The sequence below is a fragment of the Vulpes vulpes genome, chromosome 13 (assembly GCF_048418805.1).
Source record: "Vulpes vulpes isolate BD-2025 chromosome 13, VulVul3, whole genome shotgun sequence".
Taxonomy (NCBI): Eukaryota; Metazoa; Chordata; class Mammalia; order Carnivora; family Canidae; genus Vulpes; species Vulpes vulpes.
Window position 1 is genome coordinate 54480361 of NC_132792.1, and position 18753 is coordinate 54499113.

The 18753-nt window shown below is 40.5% G+C and overlaps 1 protein-coding gene across 3 annotated transcripts; it reads left to right on the forward strand.

The window, feature by feature from the left end:
- Window positions 1-448: 448 nt before the first annotated feature.
- Window positions 449-17260, forward strand: PEX2 (peroxisomal biogenesis factor 2). Of its 3 annotated transcripts, none has more exons than XM_026012764.2 (3): window positions 465-695; window positions 3087-3117; window positions 15397-17260. In XM_026012764.2, exon 3 carries the CDS (start codon window positions 15414-15416, stop codon window positions 16329-16331), a length of 918 nt encoding a protein of 305 aa, XP_025868549.2. In that variant the 5' UTR covers window positions 465-695; window positions 3087-3117; window positions 15397-15413; the 3' UTR covers window positions 16332-17260. The 3 variants fall into 3 exon arrangements, with proteins under 3 accessions (XP_025868558.2, XP_025868549.2, XP_025868566.2); XM_026012781.2 differs by having other exon boundaries at window positions 524-1391; XM_026012773.2 differs by lacking the exon at window positions 3087-3117 and having other exon boundaries at window positions 449-695.
- The last annotated feature ends 1493 nt before the right edge of the window (window positions 17261-18753 follow it).

Genomic DNA, 18753 nt, shown 5'->3' on the forward strand with positions numbered 1-18753 from the left:
GGCGCCTCCCCGGCCTGCAGAGGTCCGCCCGCCACCCGGCCTCCGCACGCACGCACGCGCCGCGCAGCCGCCCGGGCCCCGGAACTGCCGCCTCCCTCGCCCAGGGGCGCGCCCCCTCCCCAGGAGGCCCGCCCGCGGGGCGCCGTCCACCCCGGGGGCTGCGGAGGCGCCCCGCTGCCACTCGGCGCCCCGCTGCCACTCGGCGGCGCCTGTCCCGGCGGCACGCCGCGCCGACCCAGGGCAGGGAACACCCCGCCCTCGGACGGCCCCGGCTTCCCCGCGGCCTCTTGACACCGAGGCCTCTTCACGCGCGGCGCCGACCCGGGGCCGCCGGGTTCGCGACGGGCCTGCCAATCAGAGGCGCTTTCCTCAGAGCGGCCAACCGACCAATCACCGCGCGCCAGTGTCTTCGGCTCTTCGGCTCTTCGGCTCTTCGGCCCTTCGGCCCTTCGGCTCTTCGGCGCTCGCGGGGGCTGCGCCGGCCCTCCGCGGCCTTCCGCCGCGCTCTCTACGGCTCCGCTCGTCCCCGTTTAATTTCCCCTTTTTCCTCAGACACTTCCGGGTCCGGCGTCGCTCCGGAAGCCCGCGCGTCCCGGAAGCCTGGGTAATCCCGGTTCTGCTCGGAGAAGCCGAGCTTCCCGGAGAATGTTTCAGAGAAAGTTACGTGGGCCGGGGGCGTTCCGCAGACGCGTCAGGTCAGTGTCTGCCCGAGAGCGCGGCAGGGCAGCGCCGAGGTCCTGCCTGCGGCCGGGAGGGCGTGGAGGGTCACGCCGCGGTGGCCGTCGCCCCCGGCCGCGCTTCCTTCCCCCGTGTTCCTGGAAGAAAGGCGGGGAAGCAGGCCCGAGGTCCTCAAAAGTAGCCTTAGAATCGCACCCTTGAAAAGAAAAGAAAAAAAAAAAGAAAAGACCAGCAGAGCTGCAGCGTTGAGCTCCGGCGCCTTCCGCGAGGTGGCTTTCCCCGCGGCCTGGGCGGCGGGGAGGTTTCCTTCTCAACAAGTGGCTTAAACGGGACGCGGCGCCCTCCCTGCTGACTGGCTGTCGGGGGGCTCGCGTCAGGTGCTCGGTGTGGTACGAAAATAGAGGAGGCTTCGCGTTCCCAGCACCCCTGGACGCCTGCGAACTCGGAAGCGGTTCTCCTCCTTCCTCGGGGAGGACTTGCCGCTGGGGGTGTTGTATCTAACGTTGATTTCTGATGACCGAGAGTGTGAGAATGAGGTGTTTTTTGTTTTGTTTTGTTTTTCCTGTTGGGGCTTTAAATGAAAAGTCATGGGTCCTTTACTTATTTCCTGAGGTCCCGTTTTCCAAAGATATTGCATTTCGTGAAGGAGCTTCTCCCGAAACCAACGTGTTGGACGTCCCCGTCTAGTATGTTCTGCGATCACCCCTTGAGAGGTGGTTTTGTTTTTTTGTTTTTTGTTTTGTTTTTTTTTTTACCTTAACGATTTCGAGCGGTTACAGAGAGGTCGAGGCTTTATCCACACCACAATTTGCAGTCTAAACAAACGTCTTTCCCTTAATGTGTTATCTTTAGTTAAACCTAAGCAAAATAAACTTTCTTTTTTCACTTTATCTTCTCTCTGATTTGCCCGTATTACCAATTACTTGCATCCAGAAACATCACAGTTGGATGATCTTGAATCAGGAGGACACGAAAGAACTAGAGAGAATGGAATTATGTACAAAGCCAAAAAAACCCAACCCCACAACCCATATAAGCCAAAAAAAAAAAAAAAACAAACAAAAACCCACAACCCATATATGTACATATATATATTTCTTATTTATTATTTTTTATGTTCTTACAATCTATTTATTTTATATATATATATATATATATATATTTCCCCCCCCCCCCCTTAAAGGAAGAAAATGGAAGTAACAGCCCATAGAGAGTAGGAGACTGAGTCAAGAGAATGGACTTTGGTTTCCTTTGAAATCTCGTGGCCTTATTCTCTTCATTTTTAAAAATTAGGGGTAGCATTCAGTCTGTGGTTTTAAATCTGTTCTGAGGAAGAATTCCTCTAGAAATTTCCTGAAGCCACATAAGGGAGAGAAAGCCAGCCAACACTCAGCGATATTTTACCAGGGCAGCTATTTTATGTGTTCTGTTTGAAACACAATGTTTCTGTTAGGAAATTTAAATTTATATCTTAGACTAGATGACCTGTGTTTACTTCTAGCATTATGATTCTGTTTCTTAGGGAAATTACTCATTTGTATCCAGTGTGCATTCATTCAATTGGTAAGTTTCTTTAATAGTAAAAGATCCAGCCATCCTTAATTCATTACTTCAAGCCACAGACACATCTATATTTTCTCATTTGTTAAATAAATACAAACTTCAAATTTAATTCTCTGTGATCAGAATCATGATTCTTTATTTTTTCTCTCTTCCTCTCCTGGTATTTTACCCATAAAATCTGTGCTTATCTTTGAAGCTCCTAAGAATCTTTACAATAAAAAGGGCAGATATTTTTCTATTTCACATATTCAGTAACTGAATCTTAAAGACGTTCACGGTCTTGCTCAACATCACATTACTAGTACATTTCAGTGTTAGCCCCAAGTTTTCCTCACAGCATAGGTAATTTTAAAGTCTCTTTCTATCACTCCCCTGTGCTCGGGTTCTTGTATCACCAGCAAAATGTGTGCCATGTGCACAGTCTTTATTGCTGGACAAAAGTTCTGCTCTGAATCACTTGGTCCTTTTTTTCCCCCCTCCCTTGATTATCTTGGGCAACCTAGAAGCAAATTGGATGTCCCCTTTATCTCCATCCTGTGAAATGACAGCAGTTTCTAAACACTACATGTTCCTCTTCAGTTCCTTTGGAATGTGGAAGGAACCTCTGGAGAAAAGCTCTGTACTGCTCCGTTTGCCCCATGTAATCTTGGCTCTCCAACTGCCAGCACTGTGGTTTCTCTACCTGGAAGTAAAAACAGGGAAGAGAATGTCTAGCATCTTCTGGCCTTCCCATTGTGCACTGTTAATCAACTTCTTTTCAACCTTTGATCCTCTATATAATCAAAATGCCCTTTTCTGTATTGCTTTTTATTCTATTTAATATGTTTTCTTTTTTTTTTTTTCAGACCTCTCCCTTCTTAACTGCCTGTCAATAAGGTGAGATAAAATTTCATCCAAGTTGTCTTCTTACTGTTAAAACAAAAAATCCAAGAGCTAGAGACTAATTTTGTTTTGATTCTGCAAAACAGAATCCCTTCTAGCGTTAGCTGAAGTGGTGTTGCCTCTGCTTTGCATATAGTATGTGTTCATAACAGTTAAACGAATGTTCACACCTCATTTTTTCACCCATATATTCCCTCTGTTTAGATTCGACGTTCAGTCTCTTTGAATGGTTCTCTGACCACATGGATAGAGTCAGGGAGAGGGAATGTAGACAAGATGCATCCCAGGCAACGTGGACAACTCTACCACATGCCTTTACTTTCTTTCCCCATTTACAAAGTCCTGGGAGCTTGACTGGCAGTCTGGTCTTGTGAATGATCCTGAGGGAAAGCATTTTGCTTTGAGCTCTGCGGGATTGAATTGGTTCCAAGTTTACCACATATCCATACTACTTACTAACTTCCTTTGTGTGTTCCACAATTTCTCTACTGTTTACCAGAAATTTACTGATTGTCAGTCTGACCTTAAACAGGTTGTTAATCTTCTCAAGCCTAACTTCTGTCTTCTTAAAATGGACCTGATACTATTTACTGTTACGAGGATTAAATGAGATAAAGAACGTGAAGAAAATATAATGCCTCACACGTAATAATGTATCACATGGTACTTCCTCCTTTCCCATTGCTAATACCTCTGTTCCTTTGTGGATATTTCCATGTTGTCTCGAATGCCATAAAATATGCAATTATTGGCCAATATGTGTGCCAATAATTTGCAAGTCATTTAAAATTCTCTCATTAGGTTCTAGAGCCCTTTTCTAACTTTATAGAGTACTTAAAGACCTAGTTATTTCATGTGTTTCATGTGGCTCTTGTTTGGTCATCCTTGGATTGTAATTTTTGCTGTACTTCATGCCCAATGCTCTTAATCTCTTAGTGCTTATTAGCCTTTTAAAATAGCTCCATTTGCATGTCTGTGATTGTGTCTCTGTCTCACATATTCTGTTCTGATTTCTCTACTTTCTCTAGCTTTTTTCACACTCATGTTCAACATTATCATTTTTATAGTTGGAAATGTCTGTTTTATTTTTTTTCTCCTCTTTCCAGGTTTCTTAAAATAGTTCATATAAGGATTCAAGATAGGTGGACTTTTCATAGTTGATTATTTTAAATTTATTTTTACGTCTCTTAATTGCTACAGAGTGTAGTGTGGTAAAATGACTTGTCTAGAGTCACACAGTCTGTTGGTGAAGCTGGTCTAAGATACAGAACTAATCAGGACCAGTTTAACTCTCTTTCCCTATAATCACTCAAACATCTGCTCTTTATTTTCACAACATGCTTTCTCCCTTAAAGACTCAGAAGTATCAACTTTCTGAAAGAAAAGATTATGAGTGCCATGCTTTTCTCTTAAAAATGTACTTGTAAAGTTAGGCCAAGGTATTGGAAATTCTGTTTTAAGGTTTAAAAAAACCAGAGGGAAACTTTGGTGTTAGTTTTAAATACTTGAATAAGTACATCGTAAATGAAATAGGGTGCTCAATTGTGTAAGACTAATTATAGTCTTGAAGATTCTGGTATGTGAGTTGAGTTCTCTTTCCTCTCCAAATTAATACATATATATATATATATATATATATATATATATATATATATATATATATATATTTACTTCCCATCTGCTAGAGCAAATTATTTATCGTTGTTCATCTTTTTGAGCAGTTTATGTGATTTTGAAGTTTATGCTTCAGATATATTTTAGAAATATTTTGTTGCGTACGTACTACCAGTCTCAAAAAGAAAAATCCTATTTGGATATTGATGAGGATTACATTTAAGTGAAGAGTAATTTAGAAGTCTAGCGTCTACTACAGAACTTTAAAATTTCACATGTCTGTATCCAAAAGAGCACATTTGGAATTTATATCAATGGATATCTATAAACTATTGAAACTTGGTTTGTATTTGATGAAAGAGTAGAACAAAAGAGTAGTGACAAGTCATTTAGCAAGCCTGTGGCAGAAGTGGGATTTGAACTTGTAGGTGTTGATTTCTAGGCCTATTCACGGTGCCAGAGGTCACAGTGTCCTAATGGGTCTCAGTCATAGCTTTTTCTTTTTTGCTCATGTTTGAAATGTGTTCTGGGAATCAGTGTCCTGTTAAATCCCTCTTTGATGCATGTCCCATTTATTAGTATTGATTTCAATACAATGGACAGTAAATCTATCTGACTACACAAAGGAAATAAAATAGTAGGGTGTAGGTTCAAAGCTTAAGATTTCCAGTTATAGAACTTTATTCATATAACCTCATAATATGAAACATTAGTTTAAAATTTTTTCAAACCTAAGAGGAAAATATGAATGTGTTGTATCATCCGTTTTGATTACTTGAACCCTCAGGAGAGTGTGGCAGCAACATTGTTCTACTAAAAACTGGTTGATTATTGTAGATCTGGAAAAGGGTAGCTTCGCAGTGGGTGCATACCTTAGAGAATACTTGGGAATCGCAGGTTTCTGCTGACAAAGTTTATAGGACTGTAAATTTAAATGTAGAGTTTTTGTAGGCAGCATGCATTGACAAATATGCCTAATGGTAATACATCTAGTACTGAGAGTCTCGGAACAGGTCAATAATAATGTGTATATTGATAGCAGCAATGTAGGAGATGTTACTTGGTATTATAGCTAAAAATCCATGTTATCCCCTTAATCATAATTACATTAATATTGACAGGCCCTTGACAATACTCACATTATTATTGATAGATTTCTGTCAATAACATGTTTTAAATAAAATATATTCATTCATAATTTGTACTATACTCAGTAAAAGCTCAAGTATATTCTGAAATTTTTCATTCCATAGTGAGATACAATTGTTTATTTGGTTTTGGAATGCAATATAGATGACAAAATTTTATTTGGGTGAATGGAAAGGATGGGTTATTTAAGGATAGATTTATATATCGCTGCTCTTAGTAAATGAACTTCAGTAGTTTTTTTCTGCAAAAGAAAAGCAGTATGACATGTCTAGTGATAAAATGTCAGCAGGAGACCTTTTTAATAGTTTTTTGTGCTAGATCATTTTGTCTTAAACATATTTATATGACAAGTTAATCACACTAACCCTATAGATGCTCTAATTTGCCTTGAGCATCTTTCTCCCATATCCTTAACATAGTAAAATCCTTTACTAAACATATATTGTGTAGTGCCAATTATACTTTTAATTAATTATTTTTATAAGTCTCTTTGCAGGACCATAAATGTCCCCCCCCCCCCCCCCCCGGGGTTGGCTATTTAGAATCTTAAATTAGTACAGTTTAGGAAGTGGGGATTGAGGATGGAAAGGGTTCTAGAATTGTGTATTAAAAGAATGAGGTTTCATGGCAGAATAGGAAAAGGTATTGCCTGTTTTTGACATTCTGGAAAAATCAATTTGAATTAAATCTTATGGTGTTCGTTTCAATCCTGAACAATCTCAGCTTTAAAGAAAAAGATTTGTTTGTATTTTTTTTTAACTATTCAACTTGGAGCCTTCTTTTGTGAAACTAGGTACTAATCTTTAAGAACCAATAATTTGGGGATCATTAAACCTTACTTAAACTAAATTCCTGAAAGTAAATAGAAATAGACTGGCTAATAGTTGGATGTGGATGACAGTCACTGTAACAGAATCAGGAAAGTACTGGTTTACAAAAAAAGCATTGGGGATCTTTTATTCAAAAATGTGAAGGTGCCATAATCTTTTTGATTTTGATTAGTTCTTAATGAAGTGGGTCATTACTTTAACGTTTTTAGGAAGTTCTTATTAGCACCTTCGATAAGGGGTCTTGCATTGTTGCAGGAAACCCCTAACTGGTCTCTGGGAGCTGCAGCCTTCCTTTTCTTCAGTTTTAATTGAACTCTGCTATCTAATTAATCTTTTAAAACTATATATCATTATGTCTCTTCTCTACAGTGATTATTTGTGCCTATGAAATCATTGTGGTTTCCCTAAAGTGGGCTTTTTGCAGTGGGTTAACTCTTCAGCCAGTCTCTCCTGGGGGCCTGTTTTGCTCAGACGTTACAGATGACTTGAGTCTTTGCTTCCTGGTAACAAACACAGCCACATTGATGGGGATTAAATCACTGAGGAGGCAGCTTCTGTTGGAACCCATCAATATCTCCCAGATAAACCATGGCCAGGTTTCATGGTTTGCACATATCTGGGATTTGCACAACCTGTTCTTGTGTCTTAAATACATTTTTTTTTTCTTTTCTGCCTGGGAAGATTCATTCTTTGCTTAAAGGATCAATGGCTAGTCCTGATTACAGTAACATCCTATTTCTAAAAAATGCTTGAATAAAAGGAAGTAAACTGAGTTAAATTTTTGGATTGAATCCTTGATACCTAGGAGATTGCCTGGCATTTAGTAAGTGCTCAAAAAATACTGGTTAAATTGAGGGGCGCCTTTTAGCAAAGTGGATTGAGCATATGCCTTTGGCTCAGGTCACAGTTCTGGAGTCCCAGGATCAAGCCCCCTGTGTTAGGCTCCTTGCTCAGTGGGAAGTCTGCTTGTTTCTCTCCCTCTACTCCTCCTGCCACTCATGTGCTTTCTCTCTCTCTCTCTCTCTCTCTCTCTCTCTCTCAACCACTCTTCCTCAAATAAGTAAATAAAATCTTTTTTAAAAAATGGTTAAGGTGAACCATTTGTAAGAGCATTAGGATTCACTAAAACCTATACCTTACATTATATGGAGATTAACTTTATGTGACTTAAAAGTATTTATGACATTTTTCTGTGCTTCATACCTATTATGGGCAAATATCACACAGCAGTGGAAGGAAAAGGATTCCATAATCAGGATGATTGAACTTCTAGTTATTTCTATCTTACCAGTTTCTTCTACTCCTGGGCTCTGCCCTTCTCTAAAACCAATATCTTAGAATAAATGTGTCTGCCCAAAAGAGAAAAAAAGAAAGGAAGAGGAACTGAGTGTCACATGTTAGTGATGAACCAAAGTTTGGTGCCCGTCTGGACTGCCTGTACCATGCCTTTCAGCAAAGCACCCTAGAGTCAGATATTATCAGTGTGCATTCCTTAAGTTTGCTTCAAGATAATAGGCATTACCATATTGATGAGGGTTAAATAACCAAGGAAGCAGGTCATACTGGAACCCATTCCCTAAGAATTCCCCCTCCATAATCTCCTTTCAGATAAGATATAGGAGTGTGATGAGTTTCACTGAACCATATCTCTGCCCCTTCCCACCTAATCTTCCTAACAAGCACACATATTTGTGACATCATGTTCACTATTTAATTGCCACAATTATGTTTTGATTTTGTAGTCCGATTTCCTGCAAAAAAAAAAAAAAAAGAAGAAGAAGAAATTCTTTCACCACAGATTAAGGCATTAATATGAGTAATAATGAAAATTTCAGTCTTTTGAAATAAATTCGCCAGAATCAACTCAGAGTCTTTTTCTGCTTATGCCCATCCCTAGCCAAAGTAGCAGTAATATGGCAATAATACTTATCAGTTTCCAAACCACTTTCTTTTTTTTTTTTTAAGATTTTATTTATTTATTCATGAGAGACACAGAGACAGAGAGAGGCAGAGACACAGGCAGAGGGAGAAGCAGGCTCCATGCAAGGAACCTGATGGGGGACTCAATCCTGGGACTCCAGGACCTCCCCCTGGGCCGAAGGCAGGCATTAAACCGCTGAGCCATCCAGGGATCCCCACACTTTCATAATGTTATTTGGTTTAACCTCAACAACTTTGTGAGTGTGGTAGCTGTTATTTCCAACTTTATGTGTGTGGTAGTTGTTATGTCCAGCTTTATGAAGAATCCAAGGGTGGAGGCACCTAAATGGCACTGTTAGGCATCAGACTCTTGGTTTCAGCTCAGATTATGATCTCAGGATCTTGAGCTCAAGCTCTGCATCGGGCCTCGTGTTGGGCGCTCTGCACAGCGTAGAGGCTGCTTGAGATTCTCCCTCTGCCCCTGCCACTCGTGTTCTCTTATTCTCTCTTTCCCTAAAATTAAAAAAAAAAAAAAGTTTTTGGTTTAAAAAGAATCTGAGGATAATGATTTTTTCTAAGATCAAGTACTAAGTAAGTGACAAAGCTGGAACTTGAGCTCAGGTCTGATTGATTTTTAATTCTGCTTTTTTTCTACTCTGTCACAGTTGACCTAAATAGGAATGTAGAGCATAGGAAGAATATTCCACTTTAGCTATAATGTGTAATGGACAGTGTCTGTTTTATGTTTACAACTTTAAAAAGTTACAAAAATGACTAAAATGTTGGAAAATAAAACCTAAAACAAAAAAAAATAGAGAAATTATTCATCTGGAAAAAGCAAAATCTGAAGAACAGTTTAATGATAGTCTTTTGGTCCATTAAAGATTCTTACGTAGGAAGGAGATCGAGCCCAGCTGTTCTTAATCTACACTGAGGCCAGGCCTGGGGAGAAAAAAAAAAAAAAGGAAAGAAAAGAAATGTTAAACTGTAACAGAAGGGATAAGAAAGAATTTTTTGATAATAAGGATTGTTAAATATTGGATTGGTTAGAGAGTGTGTTAAGTCTCCTTTTCTGGCAGCCATTAAAAATTCCTATCTTTGCTAAATGTTAAGTATGATTCCTCCAGAAATGAGGTATTTGAAATGTATGATTCTTTGAGAAACCACTTCCTCTGACCAGTTTTTCACTAAATATAAGTAAGGAACCTGAGGAAGAGAAGGATTCCCTCACCAGCCAGTTCATCCAGGTGTTCTCATACAATATTCAGTCAGTATACCAATTAACTACCAAACTACTCATTCCATTGCACATAAATTCAGCAAACATTTATTGGGCGATTACTATGAGCCCATCGTTGTGGTATATCTTGTAATTAATAACATGCCCATCAGCCACAATGCAGAACTGATTACTACTCTGGTATTTAAAGATACATGAATTGGCATAACTGGTTCTCTGGTATTTAAAGATATATGAATTGGCATAACTGGTTCTCTGACACAAGCCATATATTTCATCTGATACTCAACTGAAAAAAATAGCAATCTACCCAGTGCAATTCTGGGGATGTGAGAGAGGGGAGAGAAGCAAACTGGCAATGTTGGACCTCTATCTGTGTCCAGTATGCATGGTCAGAACCATTCAAGGGTAGTTTGAAGTAAAAGAGCTTCCTTTATTTTGCTGACTACAGAATATGAAGTCTGGGGAAGGCACACAGTTGTAGACACTCTTACACTAGAAGAATCATGTATGCTATAGTCCCACATACCATGAATGATTGTAGAATTTTGCATGAGGAAAACTGAGCTAGAAATGAGCATCTGTAAGTGGCAGCTGCTTTGAGAAATAAGTGTAAGATAAGGCTCTTAATGAGTTTACAGATAAGCTAGGGAAAGATGTAATGACATGACTAAAATCCCAGGATGATTGGTTGAGGGCTCAACTGAGTGGCACGGACAGTTGCTGTCAGAGTAAAAATAGGAGTTGTAGATGGTTATGAAGGTTTCACAGAGAATGTTGAAATAGAGTAGGAATGTGATGGGCAGAGTGTTGTGGGCAGTGGGAAGAGTTGGCAGGGAAAGTAAAGTGTTTTAGGTACATGAGAAGAGGCACAGAGTCAGGACTGAGGGATGGCACAGAATTAAAGACTCTCCTGGATACTAGTGGCTTACCCACTTGCAGAGATGGAGACAGAATTGGGCCAGGTTGTGTTAGAGAAGTTTTTACTTTATCCCTGAGGTAATAATGAGGTAATCTGAAAGAGATGATTTGGTAAGAGTAGGCAAATAATTTTGCAGATTTTGATTTGCTTCTGCATTTAAAAAAAAAAAAGTTCTACTTGTTTTCCTCAATTACATAACTCATAAGATAGAGAAAATTTGTAAGCTGCAGAAAAAAGTGAGAAAAATATTTTTATTTATTAATGAATTTTTGCGTGGATTTCAGAATTCTTTTTTTGTTGAGAGAGTTTCAAAATGGTATATATTGTCCTTAAGAACCTGCAACACCTTATACCTCTGTTTCTACCCTAGTTGTCCGTTTACTTGCCTGCTTCCCTTGCTAGACCTTGTTTAAGGTCCATAAGTGAGAACCAGGATGTTTTGTTTATCTCTGCATCCCAGGCTCCCAGCATGGCTAGGATGTATTGATGTCCATAGAGTTTGTGGAATTTATGAGTGGTCTTTAAGCTCACAGGGTCTACTTTTTTTTTTAACAATTTTATTTATTTATTTGAGAGAGAGCTAGAGCATGAGCAGGGAGGGGAGAGGGAGAAGCAGGCTCCCGCTGAGCAGGGAGCCCCACTTGGGCTCAGTCCCATGACCCCAGGATCATGACCCAAGCCAAAGACAGATGCTTAACTGACTGAGCCACCCAGGCGCCCTGCATCAGGTCTACTTAAGGGAAGAAAGGGAGAGTCAGTGCAAGATTTCTAATAGGCACTGTGGAAATAGATAGGGAGGAGAACTAAACAGAAATGAGTGGGAGAGCTGGCAGGCAGCACAGAGCTGTATGGATGGATGTAGATGTGCCAGAAAAATTATGAAGTTTGCCTTGAAGTGGACTAGCCCAGTCATTCTCAACATCACCAGGAAACTTGCTAGAAATGCAAAGTCTTGGCTCCCATTCCAGGCTTACTAATTCAGAAACCCTGGAACTCAGACACTGCAGTCTAAGAAATCCAAGTGATCATGATAAATGCTCAAGTTTTCTGAGAAAGACTCTACAACGCCGACACGAAGACTGCAGCATAGAAAGACTGAAAGCCCAAAGATGTGCTTGATGCCAGTGAACAAAACCAATGAGGGGCTGTGCTGGCTGGAGCAGGAAAATTATGACAGGAAGGTGATGTTGTTACAAAGAAAGCTGACTGTGTTGTAAGTGGACAGGACCTACAGCTCTTGCTTAGTTCACTGCCTTCCTGACCTTAGCATTTAAGTAGATTAAGTCGATTTAAAGATTAGTCCTATAAGAGGGACCCCACCCTCAAAATCTCCACACAGCTGCCTACTGAGCTCTAGCTATCTCATAGGAGCCTCAGATCTCTAACACCACTGTGGTTATTACCTCTCCCTTCAAACCTGTATCCCTGCATGTGTTTCCTATTTCAGAGAATTGGACTACCATCCACTCAATTACTCAAGTCAGTTAATCTTGGCTTATTTCTTATTAAATTGTGTCACTTCTACCTCATAGCTTTAAAGATACCTATTTTTCTCCATCCCTACTGATACCCTTATAATTTAGACCATTGGGACTTTCTCATTGATTACTTTCCATAATCACGTAACAGTCATCATAACTGGCCTCTCTGCCTCGAATCTTTTCTTGAATCCATTCTGTGAATGTGGCCAGAACAAGCTGTCTAAAATGCAAATTTGATTAGTTCTTTTCTTAAACTGTCCAGTGGTTTCCCATTAACATCTTGATAAAGTACAGCCTCCTCAACTTGTCCTTTACTGTTGGTCTCCTGCCTTCCTTTCCAGCCTTTTGTCCTTACGCCTGCAGTTCCTTGTTGCCTGCTCTCCCTCTGCCTGGCATAGCATTCTTACCTTACTTTACCAGGCTAACACTGCTAATCTTTTGGGTAGCTGCTTAGATATTACCTCTCTGTGAAGGCTTCTCTGACCTTCTGAGATCTAGTATCAAAAATAATGCCCTGAATTCCCCCTTGCATATCACTCATTACACCTTATTCTAATTGCCTGTTTATTTTATATAGCACATTCTTACCCACCCCCACCTCACTATATTGCGGTCTCCACAAAGGGATGAGATTGTGTCAGTTTTACTCCTACATCATTAACTGGTAAACAGTAGATGTACAGCAAACATGTTGAAATAGGTAATAATCTACAGTCCGGCAGTAATTTGAGATAATTTTAAAAGCTACTGGGTAGAAATTTGTATTTTCTATCTTTCCCCTTCCCCTGACTTTATTGTGTTCATCTGGTCTGTGTAGCATGCATTATGCGTACTGGGCACTGTGCTGGTTGTTGCTAAGTTCCAACTGTGACAAGACTCAATCTTTGCAGCAGGATTTATCCTCTAGTGGAAGAAATAGACTTTAAAAAATAGCATGTGTATAGTACACAAAAGGCCAAGAAAGTGGGAGAATGGAGTGCTAAGAGAACAACGAGAAGAACCCAGTTTGGAAAGTCAGGAGGAAGTGATAACTAAACCACTACTTAAAAATTTGGTACTTAAAAACCAAAAACAGAGTTTTTCAAGTAAAGAACAGGAGTGTACTGCTCCAGATGGAGGGAACAGACCATAAACGTTCACTAGGATAAAAGAGAAGGGGGCACCTTATGACCAACAGATTAAGAAGGAAACCAAGCTGGGGTAGTTTGGGAGGCTCGTGTGTTTGAAAGGACTGCAATGTGGAAAATGCACTGGAGAAGGCAAAAGGCACCATAGACTAATTAGTTGTAATGCAATGGAGAGATTAAGAGCAGATAGAATTTAGGGAAAAACTTGCAGAGGATAGAGTAGTGAATGGATTAGAAAAATTTGGGGGGCAAAGAGCAGAACCTTGGGGATTGATGAGATTTGTAGCAGGAAGAAAGGGTACTCGGTCCTAAACGTCCTTTTTCTTTTCCTGTGGCTCCTGGCTACGAGGCCAGGATTTCACAGAACTTGCCACAAAAATCCCCCCTGCAATAGCTCTAAGCTGTGAAATTTTGAGGGAGCTGCAGGAAGGGGAAAAAGATGTGATCACCCTAAAAGGCTGATGACCTGTATGGAAGAGACGCATTCCTGTCAAATACCTAGACTGAGAGGAAAGCAGCAGTAAAAATCTATTATTCAATAGGTACTTTTTTACCTATATGGGAACTTGTTAAGCTTGTAGTCTTCTGCTACCAAGTCATGTAGGATCCATGGGTAATTTAAAAACATCCCTCTGCAAAACCTCTTTAATTGTCAAAGACATTCCCAGTTTCAAGAGGTACAACTTTATTTTAGGATGTACCTTTCAGTTCTTTAATGTCCAACAAATTATGTTTAATATCTTTTTAGTAAAAATCATAAATAGAATATGAAAGGACTCAAGGTCATTTTATCTCTGGCCCTCAGTTTTGTAAGTGAAAAAAACAAAGCAGAGACTAGATGAAGTGACTTGTCCAGGAACTTAAGTGGGACACCTGCCTCCCTCTATAACTTGGTGTTCTATTAGTGCACTGGGTCTTTTGAAGGCCCAGAGATCCTGCATGACCAAGATCAAGCTCCATGTAGTCAGGGCCTATTTTAGAGACTAAGTTTAAACAGATTTCTTGTCATAGTTTGAATTTGCCAGTTTTTTAATAATAAGTAAAATATTTTAACTGGTCTGTACACTCCTTGATGACAGCAGCCACTGAGCGTTTTAATCACCATGGCTTGTACATAATAGGCATTTAATAAGTGTGTTTTGAATGAGTCAGTCATACCTAGCTAACCACTAATCAGATTTTTCTATTTTATTTTAAAAGATTTTTGTCCCCTTACCACCTTTATGATGATTCCTAAGATATTTATGAAAGTCTTTGCATATATTTTATATCATAGTTTTATTAGAAAACTGTATGTGTATCTTCTCAATATCTTAACAGCATTTCTACATTCATGTTGCTTTGTGCTAGTATTTCTTTTCTGCAATAGTATGATAGCATAGTAAACACTATTTAATTTTTTTCTCCTAACTTTATGGATATAAAACCTATTTCAGAAAGATTAAATGACTTGTTAAAATATATATATACCTTTGGAGTCCGTAGAACTGCTGGCAATTAACCTGAGGTCTTGACTTACCATCCGCTGGAATGTTCCATAGAGTTCACTGTATTTATTAAGTTCATGTGTTTCTCCATTAGTCATACTATTATTTAGCTTCATTCCTGTTAGCATCCGGATTTTATGATCTCCCTGCTAAAATGACCAAGGAGGATTACTTGGAGATAATTTGTGGGAAGAGGGTACAACTTGCTACAACCTGTTATTCCTTTGATGAGGAGGGCCTAAATAAATAAATAAATAAATAAATAAATAAATAAATAAATAAATAAATAAATAACAAAGGAAAGAAAGGAGGGAGGGAGAAGAGAGAGGAGAAGGAAAAGGTTCCATGTAGGAGGTGATTGTTCGATGCTATTTGACACCTCCTGCCCGCTCTGTCTTCTTTGTGCCCTGGTCAGTTGCGTATCACAGTTTCAGACCCATAAGTTGAGAAGATGGTACAAGCTTACAGATGTTTGATGTTCCCTAATTGTACTTTATCCCCAGAGACCTTCAGAGAAGACATGGCTTCCAGAGAAGAGAACACAAAGAGGACAGACAGAGTGCTAAGAATAAGTCAGTTGGATGCTCTTGAACTCAACAAGGCCCTGGAGCAGCTGGTTTGGGCCCAGTTTACTCAGTGCTTTCACGGGTTTAAGCCAGGACTGTTAGCGCACTTTGAACCAGAGGTGAAAGCGCTCCTGTGGCTTTTCTTGTGGCGATTCACCATCTACTCTAAAAATGCCACCGTGGGACAGTCCGTTTTGAATATCCAGTACAAAAACGATTTTTCCCCGAAGCTGAGGTACCAGCCACCGAGTAAGAATCAGAAGCTGTGGTATGCTGTGTGTACGATTGGCGGGACGTGGCTAGAAGAGCGCTGCTACGACCTATTTCGAAACCGTCACTTGGCGTCGTTTGGGAAAGCCAGGCAGTGTGTGAACATCATGGTTGGACTTCTGAAATTAGGCGGGCTGATTAATTTCCTGATTTTCCTTCAGAGGGGCAAGTTTGCAACTTTGACAGAACGTCTCCTAGGCATTCGTTCTGTATTTTGCAAGCCCCAAAACGTACGTGAGGTTGGCTTTGAGTATATGAATAGGGAACTTCTCTGGCATGGTTTTGCAGAGTTTCTGATTTTTCTCCTACCGCTTATCAATATCCAGAAGTTGAAAGCTAAGTTATCTTCATGGTGTATTCCTCTTACCGGTGCTCCTACCAGTGACAATACACTAGCCACAAGCGGCAAACAGTGTTCTCTGTGTGGAGAGTGGCCCACCATGCCTCACACCATAGGATGTGAGCATATCTTCTGCTACTACTGTGTTAAGAGTAGTTTCTTATTCGACATGTACTTTACTTGCCCTAAGTGTGGCACAGAGGTACAGAGTCTGCAGCCACTGAAATCAGGAATCGAGATGTCAGAAGTGAATGCTCTTTAGAAACTAAGATTGTTTCCTCTGAGGAAAACTGCATTATGTTCAAATCCTTAATACTAATCATCCTGAGCGTACTGTTCAGGTATCTTTTATGAGGGGATGTGCTGCTCAGCCACCGTCTTCTGTTCCTTTCCAAATATGACTAAACTCTAATCATTAGGAAGCACGTGATTCTGAATCTAGTATGTAAACAATGTGTTATTTTTCTTTAAATCATTGCATTCAATTTTTAATGTTGAGACTAATGGACAGTTGTTATTGGACTACCAAAAATGACCTTTCATTTTGCTACTTCCTAGAAAGAGGTTAGATTCCAAAGCAATTTTGGAGACCCTGGGATGAATGTGTATTTAATTGCAGAGATGGCATTATAGCATCATAATCTGACAATGATAAGACCCTCTTATTTTGAGCCTTAACATCTAGCTCACCCATTGTAATTTTAAGCTTTTCCCTAAAACCTGTTTTCGAGGGGTTCGGTTGGCTTTGTCCTCGGGCAACATGATGGCCACCAAAAGCTCCACACTGACATTCCACCAGCTTCCTGGTCCTGCTGGAATGAGAGCTTCTTACATAATAGCTCCAGCGAAGTCCAGGAGCTCACTGTCATTGGTCTGCTTGCGATTACGCATTTGTGAACCAGGACAGAAAACTTCTACTCTGATTACTAGCTGTGTACCATGTGGACCCATAGTAGGAGAGCAGACAGTTCACCACAGGAAACCCGGGTGCCATTATAATAGCGGGTGTTTGGCAGCTCAAAACAATAGATCCTTACTAGACTCTACATCTGCCTTTTTTATATCAAAAGTCCATATGCAGTCTTTAATTTTACCCATGATCTGGGGTGATAAGGACATAGGTAACTGAATGGTTGACTTAGATTGCAGATTTAAAAGGATTAAATAAATAAACATTGTGTTATGACAACAGTTTTTTTGTAGTGTTATTTTGACAAAGTGCATTCTGAGTAAATGCCCATATTATAATTTTAACGTGAAAATAGTACTTTACGTATATGCCATCTAATAGAGATGTCAACATTATGAGGGTTTTCAGTTTTTCCACAGACACTAATGACACTTAGTACAATATTATATTTTTAATTTTTTCAATTTTTCTTTAACACCTACTCCCTCGCTAAGTGATTACCTGCGGGTCAGGAAGTACGACTGTTCCACGCATCACTGGATAACCAGAACCTGCCTTTCTCTGTGCCAGTGTACCAATAGAGACATTTTGTTAGTTGAACAGCTAAACCTGATACGAGAGATTGGGTTCTTTAAAAAAAAAAAAATTATTTATTCATGAGAGACACACAGAGGCAGAGACATAGAAGGAGAAGCTGGCCACTGCAGGGAACCTGATGCAGGACTCGATCCTAAGACTTGGGGATCATGACCTGAGGCGAAGGCCATTGCTAAACCACTGAGCCACCCAGGTGCCCCAGAAATTGGGTTCTACAAAAATAAATGTTGCAAGGGACTTGAAGCACTTTGGCATGGATTGGGGCAGAGTGGTCAGCCATTTTTACCCACACCTCTCAGTTACTGGCCACGAGCTGCCCTGGGAAGGACGTGACCTGAAACATGATGGCTCCGCAGCCGACGCAGACCCCAGAGGAGCTGACTACCACAGGCAGCCTGCTGACCCCACTCCCCCAGCTGAGCAACACATCCATCCCTGGAGAAGCTTGGTTACCAGCCTAGTGTTAACCACATCTAATACTGCGTCTCCATTGGTTTTTTTTTTTTTTTTCATGGTTTTCCATTTTTGTTTTTCTTTGCTTGTAAGCATTCAGACAACGCAGTAATGGCAGGTGGTGTTCAACTTAAAAACATTTGGTTTATGACTGACTTACGTATTCAAGTGCTGCCTCAGGGAACTCCAACTCACTACAGAGACCTAGGCCTCCTGGCCAAGTTGCTCTGATAGTGCCAAACCCCATTCTGTCCCTGCCTCCCTGTGCACTGCCAGGAGATTTGCTTTAACACTGGTGCTTCTGTTCCTACTCCCCAGGGCCCCCCCCCCAAGGTTCAGTATAACTGGGTCATATTTAGCTACATGATACATTTCTGCTTTAGCCTCAAGAACCTGTCCCCTATGAGCATCTCCCCATGGGAAAATAAAACTTTTATACTAACATTGCTTTTTCTCACCCATGTAACTTGTTCTGGAATCAGACCTGCTACTTGTGTATGTAACATACCCAATTGCTTTAGTGATCATATCTAAAACATACCAGTCAAAGCTAACCCAAGGCACATCCTGCTCCCTTGCTCCCAAGACTCTTTGCCTCAGAACTCAGTGGGGTTTGGATAAGTTTAACTCCTCCAAGATTCAATTCGATCAACCTATGAAATGAACATCCAGTAATATCTACCTCTTAGGACTGTAATGGGAATTAAATAACACTATTCTTTCA